Source organism: Pygoscelis adeliae, unplaced genomic scaffold (genome assembly GCF_000699105.1).
Source record: "Pygoscelis adeliae isolate BGI_AS28 unplaced genomic scaffold, ASM69910v1 Scaffold280, whole genome shotgun sequence".
Classification (NCBI taxonomy): Eukaryota; Metazoa; Chordata; class Aves; order Sphenisciformes; family Spheniscidae; genus Pygoscelis; species Pygoscelis adeliae.
In genome coordinates, this window is record NW_008823944.1 from 1,881,645 (window position 1) to 1,892,581 (window position 10,937).

General features: G+C 37.4%; 1 protein-coding gene across 1 annotated transcript in view; it reads left to right on the forward strand.

The window, feature by feature from the left end:
* The window catches only part of ULK4 (unc-51 like kinase 4), a 247,806-nt gene that overhangs the window by 147,566 nt on the left and 89,303 nt on the right, over positions 1 to 10,937 (forward strand). The window contains 1 exon segment of the mRNA XM_009321252.1: positions 7,744 to 7,849. Within this exon segment, the coding sequence (XP_009319527.1) occupies positions 7,744 to 7,849 (106 nt within the window).

The following is a 10,937-nucleotide window of genomic DNA, read 5'->3' on the forward strand; positions in this document are numbered from 1 at the left end:
AGACGTTCTCCCAGAGGCGCTCCCACCGTCGCTGATGGGCTCGGCCTTGGCCAGCGGCAGGTCCGTCTTGGAGCTGGCTGGCATTGGCTCTATCAGACACAAGGGAAGCTTCTAGCATCTTCAGACAGAAGCCACCCCTGTAGCCCCCCTGCTACCAAAACCTTGCCACACAAACCCAATACAAAGACTATATCTCCCTTCAGCCCAACTAAATTATGGCAGGGAAAAAGCATTCTTTCCTTGTTCAGACAGGTTCCATTTCTCTGTGTTTCTTTGTCAGCCCATGGCTTCTAATTCAACACCTTTTTCTCCAGCACAACTGAGCTTAAGTCTGTGAGTATGAAGAATAAAACATTCAATTTGAGATTAAGAGGGACAATGGATATTTTTCCTATCCCTTTCTAGTTCCTCAGAAAAGTCTAGTCTTTCCTCAGTTGGTTTTTTTTTTAGTTGTTAGGGAAAATGCTGGGAAAGGTGTTTCAGTTTGGATCTTGCACACCTCAGTAGGTAGTATAATCACTGAGTCAGTCTCAATTTCTGCTTTTAACTACTAATTTAGCAACTAGTTAGTGATAGAGAAGGGAGAAGAGACAGAGCGCCATTTCTTAACAGTTGATGATGGATTCGGGAATGCAGAGTTAAGGAGACCAACGTTCAAATCCCTGCACAGCCCAATTCCAGCAGAGACTTGAAACTAAATTTTCAGTATCCTAGGTGAGTGCCCTAACTTAGTACCCTATTCAGCATATGTCTGTCTCTATTATTTTAAGCAGAAATTCCATTCTGAACCCTTCAAACCTTTTCAAGTAAAAAAATTCAGTATGATCCTTTGGGTAAGTCTAATGAATCTATGTTCTCTAAATTAAAAAAGCCACCAGCAAATTCCCCAAACTCATCTAAACTTCTTTCCTTGTAGTGGCAAAGTGTCTTTTACATCAAAGCAAAATCCATGTGGGGAAAAAAAATGTCAGTTGGTTGGTATCTGTCATTCTGAAGTTCTTTAAGAACTAGCTTTTAATTAATGCTGAAAATGCAAGTCTGAGAAATGTATATTTTGGTATGGAAATTTCTTGGTGTAATGGTTGATTGCAGCTCAATCAAGTGACTTTGCAGTTCAAATGCCTCACTGATACTTGAGACTCTCCAAGGCATCTACAGATTTATGATACTAAATATGAAGTGACTGCTGTGGTGGTATCAATTACTTCTAGAGCTTCATTGCTCCAGAACATACCAGCATGAATGCTTCCAGGGTGCCGGCATCTTCTTTGATATGAGGAAGTTTAATTCTCCAGAGTAAGATATGTATATAGCTTCTTTTCCATACTGTCTCTTCAGTCTTGAGCAAATTTTTCTTTTAAGGGAGTATCTGAGTGTTATTCACAATGAATAGCTTTAATACTCAGGATGCTAATTGCTTGGATACTTCTTTGTAGGTAATGGGGAAAATTATGTTTTTATAGGAAATTGTTTCAGAGTGTCCTCCCTGTGAAGGAGTCTGACTCTACTTGAGAGAGGAGTCTTCTCAGGCTCCCTCTGTTGACAGTAAAGAAAATTTCCCTTGAGAATGAGCTCTTATGAGGTTTTCAGGAGCAAAAGAAGCTTTGAGGTTTCATTGGTGCCAGAAATTTAGGTGCAGTTCTGTAGGAAGAAGAAATGGCATTGCATTTAGAGATTTGCTGCTGAGTTGCTTTGCACTTCATCTGTAACAGTGAATGTAAGATTGCATGGCTGGTTATTGTTTTCTGTGTTGTGCTGCAAGAAAATTTATCCTGTCTTTGTCCAAAAATTAGATAAAAAATGGTACATGAATTTCACTGAATTGGACCATTAGTTTCCTGTTGTTGGTTAGTTGGGTCCCCCCCCCAAGGTGACTGATTCACTGAAAATTGACTAACAGAAACTTCATGCCAATATCTGATTTTTTTTTTGGTCAGATAAATACAAAGTAAAAGCAAGGACAAAAAGGAATTCTTACTCAAGATTTGGGACTTCGGTAGCTTACACTATAAAAATTATATTGTAATTTTAAAAGTGTATTGATATCCTGGCAACTTTCTCTTTTCATCATGAGTAAAGTAGTACTGGTGACAAACCTTCATACGGATTCCCTCTTAATAACCTTGAAGATTGTCTACATCTAATTCTGAACAGATTTAAGTATTCTTCTCTTTATATTGTTTATAAATCTCATGCTTGCTGATATAGGACAGTTTTGTAATCCTTAACTTCTTGGATTAGCATGGTTTATTCAACTTCCACAAGTTCAAAACATGAAGTCATTCTCCTAAAGGAGGAAAAGTAGTTAAGCTATTAATAGGTGGTGTTAAAAATACTCTTCTTGTTCACAGGTCCATTCTTTGAAGTTGTATTCTCACAGGATTTGGGAATAAAATGAGAAGAGAAAGGACACTGGCCTTATTTATATTTTCAGTTCTTAATGTTTGTTGTACAAAAGAAGTACTTGTATGATCTTGACAGAAGCTGGTTTTCTAAAAGTAACAAATTTCAACTTTTCATTCTACAGAGACAAGGTTCTTTACAGCTCTGTTTGTTGTAAATGTCACCTTTCCTCCTTATGCCTTGTGAGATCCTGACCATTAACACAGATAAAATTGCATGCTTGTCTCCAAGATAACAAGGAATTTGTGGAAGTGAAAAGGATGTAACAAATGAGTTCCAGAATAAAAAGAAAGATTGTTACGTCTCTGAAAATCTGAACTTAGGTATGGCAAGAGAATGCACTTGTAAATTGATATACTTCTCAAAAATGGATGTACTTCTCAAAAAGTATCTTGTGAAGTTTTGCATCACCTGCTGCAGTGGGTAGGAGAACAAAATCTAAGAATAACACTACTGCTTTCTGTTGATTGGTACTTGACATCCTAGGTTTTTATTAATGGTATCCTTTCTCCTTCATCAGTCCTTCAAAATTACTACTGTTTCCCTGTCATCGATTGACTTTGGCTAAGCACTTGGTGACTAAGAATACATATTATCTTTTTTTTTTTTCCCCCTTCAATATTCCAACAGGAATTTCTGTGAAATTTGCAAGACTTCCGATCTTCTTGTGTGGACTGAATGTATCACTGTTGTGATACATCTGAGAAGCATGATTATTCCAGAAATTGGTTGCCAGATTAGTAGTTGCTCCTTATTGTGTGACCATACCCGGGGGAAAATATTTGGAAATATTAGCTCTGTTAGAACTGTGCTTTTTGAAAAGGGCTGATTTTTGAAAAGCAGAATAACAAGAGGCTTGGCTGTGCTTACGTCTAATTTTAATCATCAATAAGGAGAATAGTATTACCTTAATGTTAGAGATCCATATTTATAAGCTTTCAGTTTATGCATAACTCGTCTTACGCATCAAAAGCCACAAAATGTTAAAGACTAGATTAGCCAACTACGTACATAGCTGGATTAAATTTGTTTCTCAGTGGGCTTCCTTTTGTGATTGAAGAACAGTGCATATGCTGCTGTGAATGTTCCTTGCAGGCTGCATGTAATAATACCGTTTCATACAGAAGGGTTCTACTATTATGTCCAGAAAAGTTTCTGATCCTCTATTTCATATATACAAAGTAATACAGTATATCAAAATATGCTAGCTTGAATGCAGTATTAAACTGTACTCGTTAGAGGTCCTTGTTAGCATCAATGCTTTGATTTATTTTATCTCAACTATACTGTCCCAAAGAATCATCATGTAAAAATGGCATCTTCTAGTAAATACAATTTGGATATGGTTCATTTCTATAATTTTCTTCTTTAAATGGATTTAGTGTATGAAAAATCAAGCCTCCATCTTGTTACATCCCCTTATTTACCTAACTTGCATTCATAGGTCATATGTAAGCTTGAGGAGGAGAGCCCCTTTATAGTTAAAGTTTAATCACTCTGATTACATTGAATGAGCAGTAGTAATGTGGTATATAGTGATCCTTAGATTTAATTACAGCATATCTGTAAACGTAGCATTTAGTGCATTTTCTTCTGGATTAATAGATGCATGAGTAGGAGGCACGTATATGAAGTCTCCCAAATTGGTAACTTCTTATCACAATTGCTATCTCTTTTGTTATCTAAAATGTAACTAAAATACTGTAGTTTGCCTATGCTGTTTTGAGTTCTAATCCACTTAAAGGAAGAGAAATGGCAGCTTTAGCCATAGTATCTTGCCAAGATCCGTACTCCCACTTTGCTAATTCACGCCCTCTTACCTAATTGGCTTTAAGAAAATACTTCGACTGATTTCTTTTGTTAACGTACAACCCTTCAAAATTAGAATGAAAAGTTTAATGGCCTAAATACAGTGCAGTCCTATTTGAAAAGCCTGATTTATCTTCTGTTGTTCCTTTTTTTAATACTAGTATTTCCTTGTTATGCCCTTGGTATTTCATAGCTGTCCTTTTTAAGCACTGAAGCAATTAGTTTTGAGAAGGCTGATTCTTCAGGGTCCAGTGCTTTCTTGCCTTTCATTTGCCGAAGCTGTACATTTTAATGAAGTTGTTTCATCTGTGTTGCCAAACACTAGAATTTTGCTGCTTCAATTCTAATTATTTCTGCTGGCAAATGCTATGTTTTATTAAAGCTGTCAAGTGCACTGTTCATTAAATGTCCATAGTCTGTGGTGCTGTGCACACAAATTAGATCAGCTTTGCTCCTTGATAGATTATGAAGAAGTTAAATATTTTTATATAAACCTCTAAAATTGAGTCTAACAGCAATCAGTGATGACTTAGATAAGTAAAGCATACCTGTAGCTTCTTGAAACCTAGTATCTTGTCAAAAACCATCTGATACATATGTTAAAACTTAGTAGTACAGCTGCGTATACCGTTTGTAAGATTATTTTATTCATTAAGAGATCATTTTCCTTCCTCAGGATATCTACATTGCATCTTGAATTCTAGTTTATATGTGTTTAGGGTAAGATAAGTTTTGTTACATATGCTTTGATATAAGTAAAAGCATTAGTGCTAGTCTTTCAGTAGAGGGTTGTAGAGTGTAATTGATCTCCATTAAAAGCAAAGATGGCTTCATTTTAATGTTACTAACCTGGTGAATGCAAAAGATTGCTATCATAAGCAACTACCAGCTTCTCTTGTAATTGCATATCTCAAAAGGGAATTTTACTAGAAGATGTTTACTTCAAATATATGGGGCAGTGATAGAAATATTGTACTTGCAAAGAAAATATTTGAGTCAGCTCTCACTTTGGCACTTGTGGATTTTTTTTTTCTTAATTTTATATTCTCAATGTATGTGTTATTATCTTCAATAACACAAATAGGCATTCATGTTATTAATGTATTGTTTTCTAAATGTTCTTTAGGAGAATTAATAAGATATTGTGATGATAGACTAACAGATAAACACGTTGTTGATCTTTTGAAAAAATGTTTTGCTTACTCTTCAGCTACCTGTAGGAAATAACTTCAAATTTATTTTTAGAACCATGGCTTTATGGTATCTTTTTTCTATATTGGTTACCTTATCTTTGGAATAAAGTAGTGTTTACACTTTCCAACATTGCTTTTAAATTTATCAGGCTATATTTTAAACCTTCAGAGGAACAGAGATTTTTTTGTAGTCTTTATAGAAATCATAAATGACATCTCAGAGTGCTATGTAAAGTAAATAGAACTTTGGGGCTCTTGGACATATATTTTTTTAGGGTTTGGTAGGAAACTACAGTTCTTCAAAGCCTGTGCGCCACTCTTCCTTGTCTCTTCTCTTTATGATCCAGTTTAAAGTGCTCTAGTAAGAATAGAAAATTCATACAGCCTGAAGTTGAATAGGAGGCTGTGTATGTTTATATATTTCTTTATCTGTTAATGTATTATGCCTTATCATGTATATTTCATGGTATTTACAGGAAATAATAGCATTTAATTTTAGTTTTTTAGTGCAGAAACAGAAATTAATGCTCTCAAAGCAACCATCTGAGCCTCTGCCTGTCAAAACCTTTCCTTCAGTAGTTAAACATTTAAAGGAAAACATTTGTTCTTCACATAGCATAACCCTGTATACCACTGTAACTGAGGACTTTCCAAAGTGGCATTGAAGATGCATTTCACAGTATCCTGAATTTTATCAGACTAGTCAAGAAATAAAAATCAGGAGTGTCTCACTTGAGAATTTCTTGCAACCAGTTACGTGATGTTTCCAGGCAGGGATTCAAATAGTGTGGCTTAGCCTAAATGCAGCGCTGATGACTTAGTCCTGGCCCAACCCAAAAAGTGGCTTATAAACTAGAGATATCACTCTGAATGCCATTCACAGGTTGCCTTGAAGTGAAATCTTGGAAAAATAGTAAAATATGTTCTTTGTGATTGCTGCTGGCTACCAGTCAAGCAGCCTAAGTCTGCACCAGCTATGGTATTTAGATGGTCAATAAGATTATCCCAAAGAAGAATAGATTGCTCTTGTTTTTTTCAAGCATACATCTGAGACAGAAGGTCATAAATACCTGAGCAAAGAGGTGTAGAAAACAAACTGTTCGTGGTCACCAGTGCTCGTCTCCTAAAGGAACTTTCAGGGAGAGTGTTCCTTAGACTGTATTCAGGGTCTGAAGTAATTTTTGTAATCTGAAATACTTAACCCAACTTCAGACCAAGAATCTTTTGTCTTGTTCAACTTAAAATTTAACTTTTTTCAAAGGCCTACTGTCAGACAGGAGATGGATCAGAATAGGTGGCATATTCTGTGGCAGTGAACTACTTGAGCGATATCAGTCTACTGAGAGATTTTTTGGGAAAGGGAAGCGTGGAAGTCACCTAAGTGCATGTGAAATGTCTACAATACGTGAAATATGACAGTTTTTTCTTAATGATGTTATTTTCACTTTGGATGTATGTTTCTATTTGGCTTTGAGTCTGAAAAATTGGACAAAATATTTCCTGAACCTTCTAGGGAGAATTGAAGTGTATTCAGGCTTTTATATATATATATATATATATATATACACTCAAATTTGGAAAAGCTGCTCATATTTTTGGCTTCTTGGAAGTTACCTGAGTTATTACTGTCACTAGTGTGAATAAATAAATATTTTGATTGCACTGCCTTATCCACACTTTTCAGGTTGAGTGTGCAAGTGTGTTAACTACAACAGAGGAAAATAAATTTCTTTATAAACCTTGACGCCTTCTTCTTATCAGTTTAGTCTCAGAAAATTGTGAAAAATCACTGAAGCAATCATCAAGCGTAAGAAAGACATCATAAAAGTGATGCAATTCGATGCAGAAATAGGTCTTTAATGTGCATGTGAAATTAATTTTATACTTATGAATGTATACAAACAAAACCAACAAATAGATTTTATGACTTACTGTGGGTTATCAAGCTGAAACTGAAAAGAGTAAAATTAATACCATTAATAAAAGAAATACCATACAAAGGGAAATGTTCGTGGTTCTGAATACATAGAGATTAGGTTGATAAAGCTCTATGCCATTTCTAAAAGTCCTAAAATTTTAGACCTAAATAGGAACTCTTTCAGTTCAAAAGAACATGGGAGAAGTTTTGGTCCAAGATTTTAGATTTGGCTCCCTGAAATTGATATTCTCTACTAAGATATTTGGCTGGTTTTCCAGTATTTTAAATGTTGAACTTTAAGGGATTGAGAGAGTATTGCTTTTGTATTACTACATATTTGGAAGGGAACAGTTGTCTTCTAACCTTGCAAAAGGAAGGCCAGATTATTTTTATTTTGGGGTTTTTTTGTTGTTTTTACAGGAACACCAAGATAGTATACTTGGGAATACAATGCAAACTGTGATTGCCTTACTGAATAACATGGTCGCTAATAAAAGCACGAACATGATGTTACTCTTTGAAGAAGGTATGTTGTCTTTATCTTTAGTTATTCTCCTTATTATAGATGTTTCCCAGTCTGTTGTAATATCTGGTACTGTGTGAAACTGTAGACTTGTATGTATTTATATTCTATAGTGGTTGTAGATAATCACATTGTAACTGGCACTCCTCATCACTTCATCTATCTCCCTTACTGATTTGATTATAAATTTAACTTTTAGAAAGCTGTTCCTCCAAGAAAATGTGGTTACAAAAGAATTACTGACTGAAAGTTACGTTATGCACGTGAAGAATGGCTTTGGAAAGGAGTGGGCTAGAGCTCTGACCATAACAGTGCAGAGTGCAGGCGGAGAGAGCCTCTGCAAGTTCTTCCTTTTCTCTCTGCTCAAACCTGTGAAAGGATAAGCTGTACAATATTTCTGCACTTTTTAAAAATCTAGTTTCTGTTCCAGTCCAGTGATGTAGACTAATGGGGTGGAGCCCAAACTGACCGTGAAGTCTTAGTCTACAAAGCATTCCATGTCTTCATTTCACTATGTTTTACTATTGAAGCTCCTTTTATTTAGAAATTGGTTCTGGTTTACAAAATGAAGAGAAAGTTTCTGCTGTTGGAAATCTATATAAATTTAAAAACTTGTTTAGAGATAGACACATTGATAGCATTACTTTTGTTTATTGTTAATGAGTGGGTGACATCCAGCAATACAGATCTACGCTACTGTTTGTACTATTCGTATGGAACAAATCAAAGACCTAGATTACTGGCATAGCAGTATATAGCATATTCCAGAAGGAAAAGGAAGAAATTTGGATAGAGAGACAGTGAAGAGACAGCTAAGTCTCTTGTGAAGCCAAGAGTTGAGAGAAAGCCTTTTATAAGTCTCCAGGAAAAGGTTGGGTGGGGTGTGAGGGGGAAACTTCATCAGAGTGTAGCTTTTCTATAGTCATCACATCAGAGAAGGAGCCAGATGAGATACAGTATGATTAATGGTTTAAGTATAAACACTGATGGTGATGAGCAAATTTGAAGAATTCGATCTGCCTTAGATATGCGATTAAAAAAAAAAAAATCAGAACATGTACCAGCCTAAAACTCCATCAAGATTGGTAGTAGTGGTCATGCCCTTGTTTTCATAATTACCTTAGCAGTTAAAGCACTCACCCAGAAAGCAGAAGAGCTGAATTCCTGGTCCTTTGTACTCTGAAGGGATTGAATGGACAATGCCATCATTCAGGAGACGAACTGGAACTTGACATTGAAGCTAATAACATGCTCCTCTCCTCTGTTTCAAATAGATCCACTCTGAAGTTAGTGGTGTGAGAATAGGGCCAGAAGAAAAGAAAGAAGAGGAAAATACGACTGAATTGGAGAGGGATGGTTCATAGGATTCTGATTCTTTGGTTATTTCTCAGCAAACTGCCTATCACACTTAGAACTGCTTGGGGTTTCTTGGGTTTAGATGTATGTGCTGCTTTTACTATCTTTGGGCACATCTGCTCTGTGTCGGGCAAAATCCTAAGCTAGCACTAACCCGAGCTGCAACAGGATAACTTATTATAACTGCACTATGACATGCAAAGTTAGCTCAAGTCCCACAAGCACTGTAACCATGTAATTGGCATGCCTTACTTGCAGTAATATGCTCTGCCTTTCTGCATGGCAAATTAGGTGCAAAACTATTTAACAACATGGCAAAATTGCATCCATTCCCTAAATATCCCCTCTTTATTGTCTCACAGAGCAAACTCCCATGTACTTTTTATGCTGCTCGTAGTATATCAGTGCTCTTTCACTTCTCATCTGCTCCAAAAATAAAATGCATCTCTTCCATCATGCTAGTTTCCCAATTAAGGAAGTGGGATAGAAACATTATTCAAGTCTTTTCTCTTTTCCTTGTGCTATGTCATAAATGACTCCAGCAATATTTTCAGACTATTAGGGATAGGATAACACTAACTTGGGCTCACTGAACTTCAGCACCCTGACTAGGAAAAACAGCACAGCAGCCAAAAATAATTTATCTCAAGTAAAATGTCCCCATCTTCTGTCATCCCTTTTCCTCATTGGCTAATCTTCAGAGTACTGAAAACCTGGATTTTGGCCAGTGCTTTGTTGATTAAGGGCCTAACTGTCAAGTAAAGAACCTCTGAAATTTGGTTTGCAAGAATGCTATGAAGGTATTGATCTTGTAATTGTAGACTGTAAGATTTTCTTTGAATGAAAAAGGGAGAAAAGGAGGATCCGGGGAACTACAGGCTTGTCAGCCTGACCTTGGTGCCAGGGAAGGTTATGTAGCGGTTCATCTTGAGTGCCATCACATGGCACGTACAGGACAACCAGGCAATCAGGCCCAGTCAGCATGGGTTTATGAAAGGCAGGTCCTGCTTGACTAACCTGATCTCCTTCTATGACCAGGTGACCCACTTAGTGGATGAGGGAAAGGCTGTGGATGTTGTCTACCTAGACTTTAGTAAAGCCTTTGACACCCTTTCCCACAGCATTCTCCTGGAGAAACTGGCAGCTCATGGCTTGGATGGGTGTACTCTTTGATGGGTAAAAAACTGGCTGCATGGCTGGGCCCAAGGAGTTGTGGTGAATGGAGTTCAATCCAGTTGGCAGCCAGTCACAAGTGGTGTTCCCCGGGGCTCAGTACTGGAGCCAGTTCTGTTTAATAACTTTATCAATGATCTGGGCGAGGGGAACGAGTGCACCCTCAGTAAGTTTGCAGATGACATCAAGTTGGGTGGGAGTGTTGATATGCTTGAGGGTAGAAAGGCTCTACAGAGGGACCGGGACAGGCCGTTGGGCCGAGGCCAACTGTAAGAGGTTCAACAAGGCTAAGTGCTGGGTCCTGCACCTGGGTCACAACCACCCCATGCAACGCTACAGGCTTGGGGAAGAGTGGCTGGAAGGCTGCCCAGAGGAAAAGGACCTGGGGGTGCTGGTTGACAGCCGGCTGAACTTGAGCCAGCAGTGTGCCCAGGTGGCCAAGAAGGCCAACAGCATCCTGGCTTGTATCAGAAATAGTGTGGCCAGCAGGAGTAGGGAAGTGATCGTCCCCCTGTACTCGGCACTGGTGAGGCCGCACCTCAAATACTGTGTTCAGTTTTGG